Source organism: Calypte anna, chromosome 3, assembly GCF_003957555.1.
Source record: "Calypte anna isolate BGI_N300 chromosome 3, bCalAnn1_v1.p, whole genome shotgun sequence".
NCBI classification, from domain to species: Eukaryota; Metazoa; Chordata; class Aves; order Apodiformes; family Trochilidae; genus Calypte; species Calypte anna.
This window is the reverse complement of record NC_044246.1, coordinates 63,242,176-63,263,655: the sequence shown is the minus strand read 5'-3', so window position 1 is coordinate 63,263,655 and position 21,480 is coordinate 63,242,176. Positions and strand designations below refer to the sequence as shown.

The 21,480-nt window shown below is 37.8% G+C and overlaps 1 protein-coding gene across 4 annotated transcripts in view; it reads left to right on the top strand.

Moving 5' to 3' along the window:
- Positions 1-21,480, top strand: part of TPD52L1 (TPD52 like 1) — a 35,289-nt gene that overhangs the window by 1,635 nt on the left and 12,174 nt on the right. For all 4 annotated transcript variants that reach the window (XM_030447863.1, XM_008497327.2, XM_008497325.1 and 1 more), the window contains exons 2-3: positions 5,052-5,200; positions 17,101-17,202. In XM_030447863.1, coding sequence (XP_030303723.1) covers positions 5,052-5,200; positions 17,101-17,202 — 251 coding nt within the window. The remainder of the gene's footprint in view (positions 1-5,051; positions 5,201-17,100; positions 17,203-21,480) is intronic.

Genomic DNA, 21,480 nt, shown 5'->3' with positions numbered 1-21,480 from the left:
AGAAAGGGAAAAAAATAATAATAAAAAAAGAACTTCATACAACCATCTGAGAATAATATGGCTCTCAGGAGATTTAAACTCAAGAGTTTCTGGGCATCCTTCATGCTCACTTATTCCTGTGGGAGCAGAGAGTTCTCAGTGACTCATGGTAGAAATGCTTTAATTCATGTACCAACAAACAAACGAGCTATTGCCTTTCAAATATGGTCTTGACTGACCTAGAAATTACTTTCTGAATTGCTTTCAGCAGTTTGCTGGCATACAGCGTTTGCTTAAAAACAAAATAAAACTGATAATTATGCTAAGAAAGGTTTGAAAATTTTGAATTTGGAGGCAACAAAGTCTAAACTTAAATAAGGCATATGATTCTTACAAAAGACTGTAGAAATAATGTAAGAACTTGACTCCTCTCGACCTCTGTGGGAGATGGCTAAGGTTTCCCTTGGAAAGACCTTATTAATCTTTACTTTCAAGCCCCTTTGCTCCACCAGTGGTAGCTTTGTTTTCTTTTGTGTGCCTATGTGTTAAGTAGTACCTGTTTGAGCCTGTAGGAACAGCCACCTTTTTTGTTACTGTTCTGAAACGTTCAAATCTTCCTTTGTGCTGCAGTCACTTTAGAGCTGATATAACGGGGAACTGTTGTGATATATTGTGCATATATTTAAACAGAAAACATGTTCCTTCACTGTGATGTATATCTACTGTATATATTCTGTCTTCTTCCTCTTCTCCCTTCCCATTAGAAGGGGAACTAGCACTACGGTTTTTGTGACAAGGTTCTTGTATACATTTTTCCTATTCCCCTGCTAGTAGTCTTTTTGTACTTGAAGCTTCTCAGAATATGGACAAACTCTGTTCTTGTACTTGTATTCTGAACTGTCATAGCAGGGCTCTGACTCTGATCAAGCCTTAGAATTTCTACAGTGAAAATAAAATTAACAACTTTTACAGAAACTTCTAACAGTCATTTGATTTAACACAGGTCAGTCTGACACTTTGGAATAATAGCAGAAAACTGTAGCCTGAAATCTTTATGTGAGGCTAGAAGCCTGTTAGCAGAACAGATTGGGTTTTTTTCTCCTTCCTCCCTTGGTGCAGGGAGCATGGTGCAATGACTCCTGAGTCATGACAGGGGATGAGGTTCTGAGCTCTCTTACTCACTGCTGTCAGTTGTCTTTACATTACAGTCATCAAAGTAGTCATTTACCCCTTGCTGTGTTCCCCCTCCCATATCTTCTTAAAGCAGCTGTCTGGTTTGTTCCACAAGCTTCCTAGCTGCTACAGAGCTTCTGAGTTTACCTATGTGTGTTACTGCATGTTTATTCCCAGTTTGAGGAAAGATGTGAGAACTGTGTCCTGCAAACTTGTGACTAATTTTATTTATGAGTGTCCCTGATGTCTCCAAGTGCTGTTCACCCAAGGAAAAACTCATAGATCAACAGATACTCTGGCTGGAGGTATAAAATTTGAGCTATATGAGTAAAGAGCCTGTTATTCTTCATGATATTTTATTCCATTCAATTAAAACTACTTTCTTTAAAAGGCTACCATTATAAAGTGCTCACATTTCTTTATGAATATTTTATGCATTTTAGTATGCATGTTAAAATACTCAACAATTTGGAAAAGGGGTAACAATTCAATAACAATCACCAGTTCACTAAATACAACAGCTAATCAAAACATAGGGGTTCTGTGGATTGGTTTAATTGAGAGGTGTTTTTTTTTTTTGTATGTTTGCTCTAACTTTCTTTGTGTCTTTCGACATAAACAGATTATGTGTAAGAATGGCATAGAGAAGACAGTCCTGTGGGTACTTTTTTGAAAGCCAGTGAACTGAAAGAGATTATTTGCTTCCTCCTTTACTTGCCCTTTAATATTTTGATCTCTTACTGCCTTTATCTTTAAAACAAGCATAATGAATATCCAATTTACTATTCAAGTTACCCTTCCACGTGTACATCATTATTATTTCAACCAGTAACTGAATCTTTCCACTTCCACATTTTACATACTATTATGTGTGTCTCAGAATACAGATAATATCATCTGACATAGTTTTTTTATTCATATTAGTTTTCCACAGAGCTCTATTTTACTGAATAATTTTTTTGTTTGTCTATTTTGTTGGGGTTTTTTTATGAGCTATTTTGTGAGTTTCTACTGGAAAAACCAGAAAAGGCTGTCTCTTGGAGAATTACTAGGGTTTTTTTTTTTTCAGCTATGCCACCTCCTTAAAATGATGTTCAGTGCCCTAAAACACACTTTGCCTTAAAAGAATAAATAATAATTAAAACATGGCAGAACAAAGGAAAATGATCTTAATTTTTTGTGCTGGACTTCTGTCCCCCTTTCATGTGCCAGTTAGCTGCAGATTTCAGCAAGAGTTACCTGTAGCTGTGGGGTTTTTCCTGGAGTCTCACCCCTGTGTGGTTTACATGTTACTCATGTCAGCAAATCATGGTTATCATAATGTCTTAGGTGCTCAACATCTCTCCTTGTTTTTTGCACATCCTGCACAGTAACAGAGGCAGGAAAAAGCAGCTATTAACTCTGATTCCTAAGCCTACAAAACAGGAGAAGGGAATGTTATCCCAATATGATGCATCTCCATTCTTCTGATTGTATTACACTTGGGAAGGAAATGTGAAGGCTAGAAGCTAGAAGCTTGTATTTCTGTTGACTTAAGCCCCAGTTTCATAATGGAATTTGAATTTATAACAGTGAATTAAAAAAAAAATGCTTTAACAGGTGATGCCTGACTTCCGTGGGAGTTAGAGATGTAACCTGCTTAAATGCTTTTTAAGATCCCACAACAAGTCCCTTGTCTTTTCTTCCTACTTCAGTCTTTAATCACTGGTTTTGGAGCACTTGAGGGAGACTTTGCAACTTCTATTATTTTAAAATTATGAAACTTGTGGAGGATTTTCTCAAATCAAAACCAGACTCTGATCCTAAAGAAAAAAAATGTATTATTTTTAATATAGATTACACAGAAAAAAGTGTTCATAGTTACAACATTGAGCACATGCTTAATGATTGCTTAGGCCTTTACAGCTTTAGGTCTCTAATCAGTGGAACAAATCAAATCATTTTAATAGAATCCCTCAAATGTTTACCTATCCATATACCTACTGATCAACCTAGTGCTGGCCCATATGGAGAGTATTAATGTTTAAGTGCTGTAAGCATACTAGTATTGGTTTAAGTTAATCTCTTTAGCAGTGTTATTTCGCAGGCTTGTGCACTAGGGGGTTTGTTGTGGGTGTGAAACAACTCAAGGGATCTCTAAACTGCTGCATGGGGAATGCTGACATTCGTGGTTTCTTTTTTCTATAAGCATTTAGCTGGTTACCTTCTCTGAAGAGAAACTCATGCTGTCTCTTGACAATATTTCAGTTGCAGGTTAGGAATATAATGGAGCACAGAAAAAAAAAAAAGGGGGACGAAATAAAGCAATTTTGGGTTGCTAAGTATTTTACCAGCAAAGCATCGGCATCACAGGCATTGGTCAATACTGGTGTCTGTTTCACAGAGGTGATAATTTTGCTCTGTGTTCCTAGACTTTCTGCTTAATTCCTGAGCTGCTTGAATAATTTAGATAGCAGGTAGTGACGAAAGAGAATTTGATAGCTGGGGGATTCGAGGATAAAACTTTTCCAAGAAGATGAGCTTGAAGTCATTTTTACAGGGAAGCAGAATACATTAATGTATCAAATAAGAATCATGCTGGTATTGACATCCTAAATATAACCTGGGAGGTCAGCAACTGATTCAGCTGGTGCTTTGCCTCATTCCCTGCAGCCTATGGAGTTAAATCACAGGGAGACTGTGTTTCCAGGGAACTTAACATATGGTAATCAGATACATTACCATATGTTACCCTATTAGCATATGGAGGAAGGAACACAGTTGGTAAGGGACATTTCTAAACCTGAAGTGAAAGGCAGCTGCTCTGATGTCTCTTGCCCTTGTTATCTCCAGTACCTCTGAGTCCTGCCTGTGTAATGGGCTTGTGAGGCTTCTGGATGAAGAGTTCAAACCTGTTCCTGCAGGAATGCTGCCCAAAGGGAAGGATCCTGAGCCAGTGGCAGGCTGACTGATCAGTCCCTCCTCTCAGTCAAGTCTTCTGGTCCTTGCCTTTCTGAAATACTGGTTTGGTTTAAATGTTTCAAATAATGTCCACTGCAGTTTGGGCTGAATGGCATCTTCACAACTTGAATTCATATGGTTGAGTTAATGACTAGGAGCTTTGAAAAATCTAACCTGCTGTGTCTTCTGAATGAATCTACATGCTTGGGTAGGACCTGTTCTCTTATGTTAACAGTCAATTTGGTATATATTTTTATTTTACTATTTTGAAATACGTAAGGCCTAAATATATAGATAAAACCCATGACAAGGATGTAACTCTATGATACTCTCAAGTCATATGTCATCATGTGTGTTTTTTTAACTTGCTCCTAGTAACTTGCCTCTATTTTTTTAATGAGTGGAGGACTAAAAAGCTGCAAGTACGAGTTAAAACCCTGTGTATTCAGAGAGATACCTATCTAAGTAGTCCAGTCTTCTCTTGTTCTGCTAATTCCCATTTTACAAGTGAACAGAAAGCTGTTGTTCGAGACTCTTAATGCTTCAAGGCAGATCATGGTCAAGTTGCTCAATAGTCACTTCTTTATTGGAGAATTCTCTCTCTTGTCAGATGCATGTGTATGGTGGCACACGTAGGTGACAAGGTTTTGCACATAGGTGACACATAGGTTTTAAGTCTCAGCTCAACAGGGTACTGAGACATTGTATAAACAGTATTAGAAGGGTTGGGGCAGATGATCCTTGAGGTCCTAACATTCTATGATTATGTGATTTATTCTATTACAAAGTTTGAGACATTAATTTAATGTGGTGCTACCTCTGTTCTGGACATGCCTTTGTCATCTGATCAAGCATTTGACATTCATCTCTCTCTCCAGTCACCTACAAAAAATGTAGTTTATGTGAGAGTCATTTACTCTCTTCACTAACTCCTTTCTTCTCCTTCTTTCTTCTCTCAGCTAGAGGATGAAATTTCAACTTTGCGACAAGTGCTAGCAGCCAAAGAAAAGCACCTGGTTGAAATTAAACAAAAGCTTGGCATAAGTCTGATGAATGAACTGAAGCAGAACTTTAGCAAAAGCTGGCATGATATGCAGACAACTTCTGCGTGAGTACAGACCTTGCACAAATTCATTCTTAAATATTGTGTAGCATGTGGGGAGCGTTGTCTTGATGAGCCCTGGTATGAAATTTAGCAGTTGAAATACCTGCCAAGTGGGGTAGATGACAGGGACAAATAAATTGAGCTTCTTAGAGCAAGGAGACCTGAAACAAAACCCTTCCTCAGCAACAACATGCTTAGCTACTCAGTCACACCTTGCTCTTACAGAATCACAGCTCTCCTGGCACTGAGGTTAGGTCATCTTCCTGTACCACAGCACATTGCTAGAGTCCTTGCTGAGCAGAGAAAGGACATTTTTTAACCTCAAGGTATTATATTTTTCAACTTCCAAGAGAGACAATGTAAAATAACAATAAAACCTATCAAAACATTAAAAAAATAAAATACCATTGTTATCTGAATTATGAATAATATTGGCAGGAAAAGTTGATGTGTGACTCTGTTTAATTCCTGGTTTTGGTTGTCCAAAAGGAACAAACAGAAAAATTGTTGGAGTAACTGTACCATCTTTGAGGCTATTAAAAGCCCTACATCTATCAATTATTTTTTTTTGTTATTTTCCAGCAGCATGTTCTTAGGCAAGTCCTGGCACTTCTCACAGCCTTGTTTTACAGCTGTACTGAATGGGTAACAAGAGCTCAGTGAAACTCACCTTGTGTTGTGTGTTGGCAGCTTTGAGTTCTGAGGATGAAAGTTAACGTGTAAATGTGAAGAACTGTTACTCCACAGCTGCTGTTGAAATGGTTTTAACTGGAGTTTTTTCAAGTATTTTGTTTGACACAGACCAATTGTCCTATGGAAGTCTGTAGTCTTACGTCAGTTGCTTTCCAGGCGGGTGCTTTCTGAAAACTCACCTGCTCTTGGTTGAGGAAGCAGAGGAGGGAGGTTATTTGGGATACAGCTTGCAGCCAAGAACTCCTGATACAAGCCTTTTGTCTGACATAAAGAAGAAGTTAAAAACATACACACAGACATAGTGAAAAGACCTATCCTGAATATGCCACAAAAAATGTCCAAACTCAGGACAGGGAGTGTTACTTGTAAGCTTCAAACACTTTTTGCTCTGTATCTCTGATGGAGCATCACTGAGAGAGATGGTGAAAAAACCATTGAATTCTAAAAGTCTAGGAAGGCCACAATAATTATCAAGGGGTTGGTCTTAGCTTCCTACTGATCTTCATACTTACACGTACAAAAGTATCTAAAACTTTTTTGGGCTGAATAGCAACACTGGTAGAAAGAACTGTCCACCTTTCATCAGGTGCTGTCTGAAAAGTTATTTGATTTTTTTTTTTTCAGCTGACAACTGAATTTGATGCTCTTAGAGAAAAGCCAGAGTGTGCTGCTCCATGACAGAGATGAGCTGGGAGTCAGCAGAAAGGCAGGCAGGGCAGTGGCATCAGCCACGAAGTCCTACAGCACCTGAACAAAGAGACCAAAGCATGTGCAGTGACAGTAAACAGGGTTAAGCCAAGAATTCAGACCTTCAGGAGAGTCTGTAGTGATAAGGCAGGCCTAAGGTCAAAAGATGAAGTCAAATCTTTGGGTCAAGGTCAGTGAGGTACCTGCCCAGGTACAGGCACCACAGTAATGTATCTCAGGCAAGGGCCAAGAGCTTTATTTGCAGTCTAAGCTTTAGTGCAGCTCCCAGGCAAAGGCAGGAGGAGCCTATCAAGGCTTCTCCCAACTCTTTCTGTCACAGCACTGTCACCAAGGTCTTATCCAGTGTCAGAGCTGGCCATGAGACCAGGCAGCCAAATGCAGGGGAGCAGGGAGAAAGAGTTTGCAGTGCCTCTTGGTGCACTCAAAGCCCTGACAGAGGATCTGAAAGAATATGCAAAAAATGTACATTTTTACATTAAAACAATAATTCTTTCTGGTTTAATGAGAAGTCAAATAAGATATAAGCCCCTTAATAGGAAATGTAGTTCGCATGTCTCCTGTTTCTAACTTTTGGACATTTTCTTAGCTAGGTCCTGTTTCTCATTAGATATTACTAAGAGGGACCCACATGTTGGCTCAGTGAGGATGTGTGGCATGTGAAAAGAAAGGACAGTCTGGAGCCACTGAGGTTTAGAAGCCAGGAGGAGCACAGAACACCCGAACTAGAGTCACTGGCAGACACTAGCAAAATTTTTAAACAAAAACCATTTTTACTTGAAATTTGGTTGCAAATTTAAAGGCACCTTTTCATTTTCCCTTCATGACGCTGGCAGTTTCCACAAAGATAGAGAGACTTAGGAGACTTCATCAGTGTGGTAGTTGCTACTTCTTATTTAGGATGAGTTTCTAAATCAATAAGCTGCCCACGAGTAATTGTATGGAACTGAGCAGCAGGGGTCTGTTTGTGCCCTCAAAAATCAATCATAATGGCCACCACCTAACTACTTTATAATTCTGACTGACAGTCATGGCAGTGTGCTGGTGCCAGGAGAAATCATGGTAATCCAGCATTCTTCAGAACGGTTATGTTAAGTAAATGGAAGTGATTCATTGTTGCTGCACTAAAATAGCAATGGGATAGCATTACTCACCAAGATTCTCTGATTTAGCAAGGGTGAAAAGTGTGTTTTAAGAAATAGGAGTTAAAAATGTTTGCATGTTTGTACTTTGGGCTTCTAAATCCACAAATGATAATTTTAAAAAAAGATGATTTTAAGGAGGAAATTTTTGCTTTCAGTCAGTCTTACTGGGTCTTAAAGCTGCTGTTCGTTTCTGGCAGTTAAAGCCACTTTTTTTAACAAAGAGCTTTTCAAAGCCACAAAGAAATATTAATCACCAAATTCTTGTCCTCTTATGTTAACAATCTTTTTAAGCTCTCCATTTAGGGATGCAGTCTTAGGATTGAAGGGGACTTAGAGGCAGAGGGGTGAAGTTTCTCTCAGAAACAGTTCTGTATAGTATGTCTGGACAATTAGTTAAGCCTCATGATCTAACTCATAAGATGGATGCCACCTGGAATGACTGAACGTAAAATTGAGATTGTCTGATTTTAAGCATTTACATTTTAAATGGTTGGCCTTGAGAGCTTAGGAGATAGCCTGACTATGCTTTGTAGTGAAATGAGGCAACCAGGTGCCACTAATTGCCAGGTAGTGGGTGTGAGCTTGTGTTAAGCCCACTACCTGGCAATTAGTGGCACCCGGTTGCCTCATTTCACTACAATGCTTGATATGTACATGTCAGAAAATGTCATTGTTATGATAAAAAAGGAAAAAAAATTCAAGCTTTCTTGCTTTTCATACTGAGGAAAGCTAAAGCTGGAGGTCAGTGAGCTGATGTCCTCCAGAGATCAAAGATGATGTCAGGATCAACAACAGTTCTGTACGAAGTCTGTTTCCTTGTCATTAATTCATGCTTTACAATATGCAAAACCAATTCTAGCTACCTCTAGCAATACATTACTTTTGCAGCAATAATGTACAGCTTTTATTTGGCATCAGAATAGCTTTTTTAAATCAACTTTGGTTTTCTCTAATGAAAATCTGTAATATTGTTTGCATTTTTTCAGCTTTCTATGAAGCAGACGTGGAAGTCATTCACTTATGATGACCAGAATCATAAGGCATATTTCAAGGTCCTTGTTACATTTCCTCTGTAATTTTCAGTGCACTGGTTTTAGTATAATCTGTTAAAGAAGGCAGGGGCCTCAACTATAGAGGATATCAGTAACTAGAAAGCAAATGATTGTCTAAAGCTTAATTTGCTTTCATGGTGGTAAGGCATTCAACTGGAATGAACTTCCCCCACACATCTTTTTAAATATCAGGTTTCCAGTGAATAGAGGTGGGTGGACATTCAGTGAGATTCTAGCAAGGCAGGGGTTTTAATTTATATTTTAAGCATAGAAAATTCATTCATATTTAGATGCTAGAAGCAGGGTAATGTTGGCAGATTTTGAGGATATGTATTTAGCTTAAGGAATCATTAAAAACATCTTTCCAGGGATATTTACAAAGGCCATAATCGAGCTTTTCTAATGAACATTTGTTACAAAGGAAATGTTTTATGTAACCTGAATGCGTTGTGTTCGCTCACTTAAAGCTGTTTGATTGTTCCACAAAGCTTCCACAGCTCTGGGCTTCCTTACTTCAGATCTTCACTGCATAGTGCACTAAGGTGAGGAGATGGCTTCTGTAAGATTGACCTTAATTTTACAGAATCACAAGACAACTTAGGTTAGCAGCAATATCAGGAGACTGTCTAGTCCAACCTCCCTCTCAGGGCAGGGTCAGATAGAGCAGGGTGCTCAGGACTGTGTCCAGTCAGGTTTTGAATGTCTCCAAGGATGGAGACTCTACAGACTCTCTGGGCAACCTGTTCCAGTGTTAAATTACCCTTAGTCCCAAAAAACCCTTTTCTTTTGTTTAAATATTTTTTAAATTCAGTTTTTGCCCCTTGTGTCTTTCACTAGATAGCACTGAATAGAGTCTGCCTCCATCATTTCCACTCCCTTCCATCAGGTTACTTAAACACATTGAAGAGATTCCCCTATGAGCCTTGTCTTCTCCAGGATGAGCAGTCCTGGCTTTTTCAGCCTTTCCTCATATAAGAGATGCTCATTCATACCTTATGAAGGATTGTATTCTTCAATGTAGTTACAGAATTGCACTGCATTATATATGGAGGAGCTTACAAGGGTTAATTTATCCTCCTTACCAATCCCTCATGAAGCACTAAGAACAGATCTGCAAGAAAGACCTTGCCTTTTGCTAAGCTGGTATGTTGTAATCATGCTCAGCTTTGTCTGTCCCTCAGCTTTTAAACTGATGCTCTTCTGTATGTTTCTGGGAAAAATTAATAGGGTGTTATAGTGTTGTCCTCTCATGAGATATTTCAATACCATAGAGTTTCTAAAGAGGAGTTGCATCTGTAAAATTACTCACAAATCACTTAGTCCAGCCCAATAGTTCCCAGAAGCTCCTTTGTGATTCTTTCTTGAAATGTTACCAACTGTTAGAAGGCATAAGTCTCCTCTGTTTTCAATGGATAACCTTTCAACCTATGAATGAAATAGTAATAAAACTACTGAAATAGTAATATAACTACAGAGATAGCTTCTGGGAAGATGAAAATGGTTGGGTTTGCTACTAGCTCTCTCCCAAAACAGTACTCTTACAGTGGCAGTTCTGCCATGGTTGATAAATTTTTAGAAGAGCTAAAAACTTAGATAGCCCATTGTTTCCTTGAGGGCTGTAGTAATGAAATGAAGTTAAGTGTCCACAAAGCTTTATACTTACTAATTTCAGCCCAGGGATTGGGAAGCCTTTCATGCAATGAAAAGTGGACCCATGCAAGATTGATATCTGGGACATGACTCTCACAAAGCTGTGTTTTCAAAATGAATTTTAATTTTTTTCTCTCACAGCCAAAATTTTTCACTTGTTGTAGGAACAGAATTCATGGTCAGAATCAAAAGAATTCTAAATGCTATCTCAAAAGGAATGTCTCCTAGACAGTGCTTGGGACTTTCTGAGGTGGTAAATGTCTTTTGAAGCTTTTTTTAGGAAGGTTTCAATATTTGTCTGCTCTTACATGTAATATTTATCTGAGATTTAAGACGAGCATTCAGCATGGGCTTGGCCATTTCCTTCAGAGAAATAAAAAGGATCCCTTTCTTGACTACGGGTTAAAAACTCTGTGAACAAGCTTAGTTCCACTGATAGGGAACCTAGGAGCAATTGTGTGGGTTTCTACAAATAGTGGAAACATTGTTTTGTAGTTCAAATTTCTGCCAGGTAATAATAAAATAGGAAATAATAGTTTCACTACATGTGCTTTAGGCTTAAAATCTACTGTACGTGCAGTCTTCATTACTATAACTAGAATTCTCTCAGGAAGTCCAATATAATTTGTGATCAACAGTGGTCCTACTGTGACTTCTAGGATCTCAGATTACCATGTTCCCACACTCCTACTTATTATGAATGGTATTAAAAGAAATATGGGTGTTTCTGTTCATTACAATGTGTGCAATCACCTTTTGAGATTTCTTCTGTAAATTTAAAAGTAAATGTTGCTATTGTGTAAGTGAAGAAATAGGCATGTTGGCTTAGCAAGGAGTTCCACTGATTTTGTGTCCTTTGAGTCGGACAAGGAATGTCCATACCTTCTTCAAAAACAGATTTTTGCCTCTTTTCCATCTGTAGCCCTGACCTTGAACTTGGAAGGGTGGTGTAATGGAAAACAAGGCTGGAGAAAGGACTTTGAGAAGTTACCTTAGTGTATTTGTGTATTCTGTTTCCTAAAACATACCTGTTTATGACAGAAGCTTCTGCTAATGGGAATTCCCATAGATTATAAAAATTCCTATTTATTACAGATATCTGTATGTATGTGTATCTAACGGTAATGAGGGGAGGCATGAATGTAAATAACAATCTCTAAATGACCAGATTTTAAAATATCCAGGCAAAGAGAACAGGTAAAAGGAAAAGGAAGAGGGAAGGGAGGCTGGGATATGTTTCATCTGTGTAGTTTTTTTCATCCACTGTACACTACAGAGCCCACAGACAGTGTTACTGGCATAGTTTAAGGTTTGATGAACTATGAAGTTGCATCCTGGAATACCTCATCTGTGCTTAAACCAACATATTGTGGCATTTGTACATGGAGATTTTGAATATTCCAATGCAGGGCACTATAGAATATTAGTCACCTTCATCTGGAACCTTTCCTGACCCATGTCTCTCTCCAGCCTGCTGAACACTCATCTTGATATGCTTGAGCACTGATTTCTGGCTGCAGGCAGGTGCCCTGTGATCTGCAGAGGTTTGGTTCCCTCAGCTCTGCCCTTCCTCTCTCTGTGGCTGAGGAACTACCTGGGGTGTACTTCCTTTGACCGATTGAGGCAGATGTACCCATCCAAGTGCCAGCACAGTTTCAATTAATTTTTAACATAATTGGCAAAGGGAAGAATGTCTAAAAATGTCATTCTGTCATTTGGTTTTGAAGTTGGAATGAATTTCAGGTGAGCACTTAAAAAAAAACCCCAAACAACCCCAAAACAGTTTAAGAGTTCATTTGTGGGCAAAATGGCAGTATGAATTCTCTTGGAGAACGTTTTATGTACATGTTAAGTGCCATTTATGTATACATTTATTTCATTCGAGCTTTGACAGAATTTACTTAACAATAGGCCCTGTTTTTCACAGCAAATCTATAGGAAAATAGTTTTATAGCTGAGAGTTTCTCAGAGATCCAGATGCTTTACATTGATCTCAGAAATGTCATTCTTAAGCTGACTAATGGTTTGAAGACTAAAAAGAAACAAGCATGGCTTGTGCTACCAGGCTCTGCTCTACTGTATGCTTTTGTTGTCAATTGTTTGCATTTTGTTGAATTTTATGTAAGCCTTATCACAGTGGAGGGTGTCTCAAATGGATTAATTTTGCCAGCAAGCATGGATGGAGAGGCACAATGCTGAATAAAGATGTACTAATTGGCAGATGTACTAATTTTACAGAAGCTAAATTTAAATTCTTTATAATTTACTGTAGTAGATCAAACGCGCAGCTTGCTGTGCAAAATATGAATATTAAATTTGTAGCATACTTTTGTCAAAAGCCAATGTATTGCACCTGTGAAGGAAGGTTAGATTTAACTCTGCTGTGTGAAGGGCATGTCTGTATTGAGTTGAGAAGAGATCAAATAGCATGCAGTATGATTATCCTGTCTTAGCCTGCAGATGATGTTGGGCATTCAAGCATCCTGCTCTCTGACCTCTCTATATGTCTGCTGCCTGGCTATACTCCATATGAATCCCTATTTATTTCCTTTGGACATTGTATTTTATGAAACACTATCTTCTTCCATTTGTTCTCATCAGATAGTGAGTAAAAATCAGATAGTGAGTTCTGGCTGTCGTATGATAGCCCAATTTAAATGCAGTATTTGAAGCTATCAGGTATAAATGCAGTCAAAACATACTTTGCCTAATTAATATGTTACAGTACTGGATATGTGACTTTCCTTTAAGACTCCTTTTTAATATATTTGGCATACTATCAAACTATAACTGCAATATCAACATATTTTGTGATAAGCTCTTGTAATCAGTTTTATAAACTATCGCTTGTGTTGAAGAAATACCCTATTTAAAAAAAAAAAACAAACAACAAATTATAATCAGATGATGATGCATGACAGTCTTAGGTGAATATGATATTAAAAGGTAATGCTCAAAATTACATGAGTTTAATTTACAAGTTTACAATTGTGACAGCAACTCACATGCCACATCTCTTTAATCCTTCTTGTTATGTAATACATTATAAGTATGTTAAAAGTGCTAAGTGAAAAGCATGAAATATGGTCCTTGTCAGCCACTACCAGCAAGTCATCTGTGCCATAAAACCAGAGAAGGCATTCCTGCTCTGTGTACCTAGCAGCTTGGTTCTACTTTGACCTAAGCTATTGGGCATCTGTTATAATGCTGGTGAACTCAGGGAGGTTATGGTGACTCTGTATTAGTGTAAGAACAGTATAGAGCCTAACGATGTATTTGAGTGAAAAATTAATGTTGTGTGTTGGATGAGGTATTTCTTGAATGTCTGTGCCCTAAATTCTTTGAGTTTGTTTTTGCTGGAGCATTTCTGGCATAAGGTTCAGGGTCACTGACTATTTTTCAGCTGAAGGAATTCATGTTAGTAGGTCTTCACTGGAATAGCCAACTTTTTCTACTCTTTGATGTTTCTGAACATTCTGAAAGGTGTTCAGTGCACTAAAAAAACCTACACACAGATATGTGTTACATGAGGATATGAAAACTCCTGGCTCAAATTATTAATGCTGCATATAATTGAGAAGATTCCCAGAGGTCACAGAGAGTATGTTGAAGAGATCATGGGTACTGGAGGGTTTGTCAGGATATTAAGTGAACTCTGTAAATATGACATTTCCATGATGATAAGAATATCTGAAGCACAATACTGTGCTATCAGTAAAAAGCATAGCTGACTACAGCAAGGCAATGTGTGGTGTGAAAGGATAATTTATTTATGAAGAAGGCATAGAGATATGCATAATAGTGGAGAGGCAGGGGTGGGGGGCATGCTTGATTTTTAAGCTGTCAGTGAGATCTACTAAGATGCACATTACTGTTTCTTGTCTCTGCTGACAGGCACTGCGGGTTGCACTGCATTTTTACCTTTGTGGGGTTTTGTTTTGTTTTTTTTCCCTTAAAGCTTTTCTTCATTATTGCTGGAGAGAGAGAGGGGGTTCTTGTCAAAGATCATTTTTGCCGAAGTTTGTGCTGAAAAAAGACCAGTTGTGTAACAGTCTTAGCTGGATTTATGCTGTTATGTAATGTCAAAAGCATTAGGAACATAAATGCAGTCTCCATGTCTTCCTTTCTAGCAGAAATACTGGGGAGGATGGATGTGGGGTTTATGGGATTTACAGAGAAAACAAAGTATTAGTTGGAACGCTAAAGTCAGTCATTTCTGCCAGTTCCCAGAAGGTGTGTTCTGACCAATATAATGTTAGGAAATATATAGAGGATTCAAATCTTTCTCAATTAAACTTGAATCTTGCTTCTGTATGGCATATTTAGGACAAGTCTCTTAGCAGTTTACACAATGTGAAGAACCCGCAGCAGAAAGGTAAGACATGGAGATGTTTTTTCATTAACCTAAATATGCCCATGGATAAAAGGTGTTTTTGTATGAAAAATTAGTTCAGAAGGTTATCTGCAGAGTATTCCACTATGTACTGCATACAGTCAGCCTGTACATAAGTAGATACTGCTACCAAGGACCTTTCACATCTGAAAGTCAAGTCTTGGACTTCATTTTTTCATCAGCAAAATTCCACATGTTCTGATTGGTTTAGGAAACTTCCCAGGTAGGAGAATGTCTAAAGATTTGTATGCAGTAATGTAGATATTTTAAGAAAAATAAATATATATATTTCTTAATATGCATATATATATATATAAACTCACAGGCTTTAGAATATTTGATTTTTTTTTCATAGGCAACACTTATAAAAATGCTATATGCTCAGAGCATATAGCATAGATGCTTAGTGAAGTATCATAAATATCTCTGTAGTTTACATGAGAGTATGTCCACTGAAAGCAAGAGAATGACAGAGCTATTAAACCAGCTAAGCTACAGAATGAGGCCTTGGTCGAATAATAGCATTACAGTCTTGTTATGTGCAGGATCAGACAGCGGCGCTGAGGAGAAAGGAGACACAGTGAAAACAATCAGTGCTCGTTGTATTCTGCCAGAAGAAAAAAATCAGGCATAACCTATGCTCTTGCCTTTCTAATTATAATGTGTGCTCCTTCTGTCCCTGTTGAAATGTTGTAGCCCTTCTTGTCACTAAACACTGTGAGTGTGGTTGATTCAGCTTATCTACCTCTACTTTTCTAGAGATTGGTTACTCTGATCTAAGTTGCTCCCTGCAGATTGCCTTCTTAGTCTGTGAAAACAGAGGAGCCATTTCACTTGACAATTTTAAATCTTCTTGAGTACTAATCTGTAAGGTATTTTGAGGTTTAGGAACATAAAAGCAAAATATTAGTGTTGGGGAAAATAATTTGCTGATAGAATGTTGTCTGAAAGAACAGAGCATCACTTGGCATCTATCTTCACACCAGTGGCTTTTAAAACAGAGTCCTCAAGAGGACTTTGGGCAATAGATACTGCTAAAGCTGAAAGGACCTGACATAAAATGTGATGTGCCATATTGCAAATTTCTCTTATTTCTCCTCCTGCCTCCACAAAGTTAGACTGCTTTCGTTTACCTGAAAGTAAAAGAAATACTCTGTTTCAGGAATTAGGCAGTGGGGGGTTTTAAATTAATCTCCAGTGTTTTTTGGTACACATTTTCAATCTTACAGAATTTGTTCAAAAGAGAATTAGAAGCAGTGGAATTGTATTAATTAATTTTTTCAATAATTTCCTCATTTCTTGTCTGCTAGTGTGCACCACAGGATACAGTTGTGATTATAATGTGCTCTCCTTTATGTTACTAGGTCAGTACTTCTAATTCTGAACTTATCTGCATCACTGGGAGTATCAGATAATTTGGTCATAAGGAAGCCTCTGACATGTTCAGAGTTAGTTTACTCAGCAAAAAAACATCTGTCCAGAAAAGCTTATTGATTACTCTGATTAATCTCTGTTTAGCTGTTCTGAAGACTCTGTGTGGGTCAGAGCATATCTTCTGGATCTGTAAATTAAGATGGTTCCGTATTTGCATGTTTATTGTATACATGAAAAGAGCATCTTCTGAAAGTACTATAATTTCCATTGTCTGTCTTGATTTTTTCATCTTTCTTTCTCTATGTCTCTCAAAACATTCTTCCTTAAAATAAATTTTAAAAAGAAAAAATTGTAGCATGTGGAAACAGATTTGATTAACTCTGTCTAATTTGAAATACCAATAATTAATTTTGAAGTGCATCTTTTTAAGGTATCTGTGTATGTATGGAAGAGCATAGCTATGCATGTACTAATTATTTTCTGTTCTTTCAACAGCAGCTTTGCTACAAAAAGTAGTAAAAAAAAATTAGCAAATATCTGTTGTGGGAATGCTTATTTGGTGTAAATGTACAGAAATTGTATCAAACAGACATTCAACAAATCACTACATCCCACTTGAATAGCTTACACCGACCACTCAGGGGGTCTTGTCTGACAGGAGGAGAAATGCAGTGAAGAACCCCTCTGGAGACTCTTTTGCTGACAGGAGGCAGTGGTACAGAATTGGGCATCTTTGTAATCTGTTGTGTTATGGTTACTACGTTTCTTAACCTTTCAGTTTATGGGACTTTAGGATGTGGAAATCGAGGGGAAAAAAGAATCAGGTGCTGGGTACTGTAGCCTCTCTTTTTTAATACTTAAACCTATTTCTGTTCTGTTTCTTGTCTATAGTTACAAGAAGACACACGAGACCCTGAGCCACGCCGGACAGAAAGCTACAGCTGCTATCAGCAACGTAGGAACTGCTATCAGCAAGAAGTTTGGAGATATGAGGTATAGGGATCTGCAGCTTTTCTGGTCTTATTCTGAGGGCAAAAAGTATAAGTCATCCGTTAGCTCTTCTTTTCCTTCTGAATTAGTGTTTTAAAGGTTCAAAATAGCTTGTAGTCAGATTATTTTACAAGACTTATAGTTTCAGCCAAAAAGAATGGGTAACAACATATCAAGATAGAGTTCCTATTTGAGTCCTGTTTGTTGTGGGGTGTTTTTTTGTTTGTTTTTTGTTTCTTAAGTACAATTTTGAAATCCTTTTGAAATAACTTTGCAAGCTGAATGAATTGTTCTAGTAAAATGGAAGAAAAAGTTGCTAACCCGATTTTATTTATACGTGGATCTGGAGACCAGCATAATCTGAAGAAAACAGGCCTGCCCTGGAGCTGCTTAGCTTCAAGTTAGACAAAGGTGTAAAGATAAATCAAAAAAACATTTCAGGCTGTTTTTATCAGCTTTTAAAAATATACAAGGCAAAGTTTTGTTCTGCAGCTGTATTTATAAAAGAAGATACAATGAAAGTATCAGGAGTTGAGGTCAGGAGAAGAAATGCACTTAAGCACAACGTAAATACCAGGCTTTATATGATGGTGTATCTTTTAGAATGTTGATCTTAAAGTTCTTTAGAATGACAGCATAAATAAAGAAATAGGATCCTGTAAAACAGCACTTAAGTTTTCATCTTGATGGCAAGATTACAGAATTTCTCAGGTGTTTTAGGGACCTGATTTTTTGTGATGCGATGGATTCTACAACATATTGAGCTGCAGAATTAGGGTGCCATTTATTAAAGACATTGGTATGTACTCACTTTTTTGTGACTTTTATAATGTATCAGGTAACCATGTTCTACAAATGCTGTGATTCCATATTACAGTATTTCAAATATATATGCATATTTGGATTGCAGATGGCTAAAGCATAGTTTCTGACAGCTAAAACTTATTTTTTCACCTTTTAAAATTTTTACTCTGAATCTTAAAAAAATCTTTAGAATCCTTCCTTCATACTTACCTTTTACATCCAGCTTAGTAAACCGTCTACAGAAGTAATACTGTTTTTCTAGTTAAAACTAAAAAAGGAAATTCTTCATCACTATATGATATGCTTTACAATGGCTTTTTCCACATTGCAGTTTAAAATTAAAATCTAGTCAGTGACTTGCAACCAGGGTATGGATGTAAACTAAGAATTTTTTGACTCCATGAAGTTAAACATCTATCAGTAGTATATGTCTAGAAAAGGATTTAAGAATAACAAGGTATGCAGTTATGTTGTCCTAGTGCCTTTTTTTTAGCATTCAGCAATCTGAGAGCTGGAAACTTTCTAAAACAGAGATTTGAAATTTAAAATGAAAGTCTTTTAAGGGTTTTTCTTAATGAATTTATTTTAAAAAAATATTTTAACTTGTATGAGCTATTGACATTCATAACACCTCGCCTCCCCAGATGAAGAGGTATGTGGTAAAGAAGTTTATTTGTTCATTCAGTCACTCCCTATTGGAGTCCCCCTGGTCTTTGATGCCCTTTGGCTCTTCTCATATGAGAAACAGTGAGTGTAGTTTACCTGCTGTCCTTCACATCAGTCATTATTTGCTCTAGTTTTATCATATTCCCTTCAGTTCCTCTCTTTCCCAGGCTGAGGTTGCACTTGCCTGAGCTGATTTCACAAGCCTTTTTTCCAGCCTTTGTTTATTCTTTCTGCTTTCCCTGCATTCATAGCTGTATTGCATATTTTTGAGAAATGCATGAGGAGATTTGCGTGCTGTATGTGGCACAGACATTCCTGTCTCATTTTCTTTTCAACAATTTTAACACTTTCTCCACTAAGACAAGCCCACAAGCCCACTGCTCAGTGATCAAGTCCTGTTGCTGCTTTCATCCCTTGGATCCTGCAGCAGTGACCAAAGAGTTGGTGTGCAAATACCTTGAACACTGCCCCTTCATCAGAAGGGAAGGATGACTCTAAAAATCCCTTACTTCTCAGGTCCTGTTGCTTGCCCTTTGCAAAGGGTGTGAGATTAACTGCAAAGACAGAAATATCTTTCCTGTAATAAAGAGAGGTTTTCCTTCCGTATTGCCCTGAATTAATGACTGCTACCAAATTCTTTTGTCCTGCCTGGCAGTACCAACCCCCACCCCCATGGGGTGATCATGCTTCTGAGGAGCACTTAGGAAGCAGATGGGTGGAATTTATCCCTTTAGCCCCTTAGCCAAGGGCTCAAAGCAGAGGCTTTTGCAGAGGTCCATCAGCATTTTGATTAATCAAGCAGCTTGTTCCTAGTAGCTTTCTTTAACCTGTCTAGGAATTTTTCAGGAAAATATAAACTACCAGGATTGTCATTTTTGTGGCCACTTACTGTGTTCAGGTATCTTCTCAGTTAGGAAAGTTTTCTTGGTGTTTGATGAGACGAAGCAAGCAGTACAGCCAGAGTCCTGTAGTTACATAAAGCATGGCATGACTTGGGCCTTCTGCATCTTCTAAACATCCTAAATCTGAAGTAATGATTGGTAATGATTCCCTCAGCAACAGAGCTGGCCTAAGATCTTGACTCAGCTTTGGGCAGGTACAGTTTTGTGTGGGGTCACACTGTAAATGTTATCACTTAAAAATCCTCCCAGTCCAAAGCCAGCCATATTTAAGGGGGTGTAAGCTTCCAGGAGACATTCTTTGTTTCATTGTTTGCCTACTTTTTTGCTAACCCAAATAATTTCAGTGATCTGGTATGTGGATTATCACACACTCCCCTCCCACAATGCTGATTTAAATACACATCAGATTCTGGCTTAATTCTCTTGTTTAGGCATTAAGACTGATAGTCACCAATGGCATCCAGATGCAAATCCCTCTTCTGCTTTCATTCAGAGCAGATGCTTGAAACTGATTTCTCAAATCCAAATGATCACTGTAATTCCCAGTATGGTCAGCAGTCTGGTGGTTTTTGCCACCTGTCTGTGGTGATGGTGATTTAGAAGGAGCTCGCAAGTCTACCTGACTTGAAATATTGAAGCCTTCCTTCTTTGTAAAACAAAATTGTGTTTTCCAGGTTGCTTGCTATGTTTAGCTGTGCAGAGCACAACATGGAATGCAAATATTTCTGTTCTGAAAATGCAGGGTTGTAATAACCTGAAAGAATCTTTTATTCTCTCTAAAAATACTCACTAAAACATCATATATCAGCAACAGGCTAGATAGACTCAGTGTCACAAACTGTCCAATTCATTTGTCTATAAGTAATCATTAGCATTTTATAGCTTCTAAATTTTGTATTTATTATTAGTGCTTGTAAGGTCTCTATACACTTGTAATGCATGCTATTTCATACTGTCGTAGTATTAGAAACAGCAGAACTGCTTATGAAACCAGTATACACATAATTTTGCTTTGGGGTACAAAGCAGGCACTAGTAATATACTGAAGATAATAGATTCTTCATTAATAGCTCTTGGGATGAATGATATGCCACCACAATTTTTTGTTGCATTCCCCTCCCCAACACACATTATCTCCTTTAACTATTTCTGACATGGAGAAGGAAGGCAAAGGGGAGTTCCAGGTCACTCATGGGTTAGTAGCATGGGCTCAGATCTCTCAAAAGCAGAAGTCAGACTGATGTTTCAACAAGGCTCTTGCCATGTAGAGCACAGATGTGATACAGAGTTAAGGGTATTTATCCACTGCTCCTTTGCACACTGGTAAAGTTTGGATCTTTTCATGCAAAACTGCTGGTCAGCTGTATGCATGGGGTCTAAGAGTTTCAGCCATGCTGATGGCCTTTATAGAAATTAATTTTAATACCAAGTGGGAGACTTTCTGATTTTGTTTAAGAATAAAAATAAAAAAAGGAAATTATTCACACTACTACACATGGCACATATGTTACTACTACACAAGTAAATACATTTAAAAATTAAGCTAACAAAGGCATGCATGCAAATTAGGATGTCAGCAGTTAAACTGCTCATACATCCTTCATTCAACTGTCTTGTATATTTTCTTTATTTACATGATTGCACAAATTCAGTGCCTGGAATGAGCCAGCTCTAAAGATGAAAAAAAAAAGGTAATATAATGCCTCTTTCCTGGCAGAAATTGAAAGGCACATTTGGAAAGAGACAGAAGACTCAAGGGCATGTTTGGGGGATGTGAATGTGCCCCTCAGAGATGATGGGAATCGGCACAGGAGGGACATGAGGTACCAGAGGGATGAAATAAGGCAAAGTTCTTCTGTCTGGAAAGGGGCAAGGGAATTCCAGGAAATTCAAAGCAGATATTGGGGGA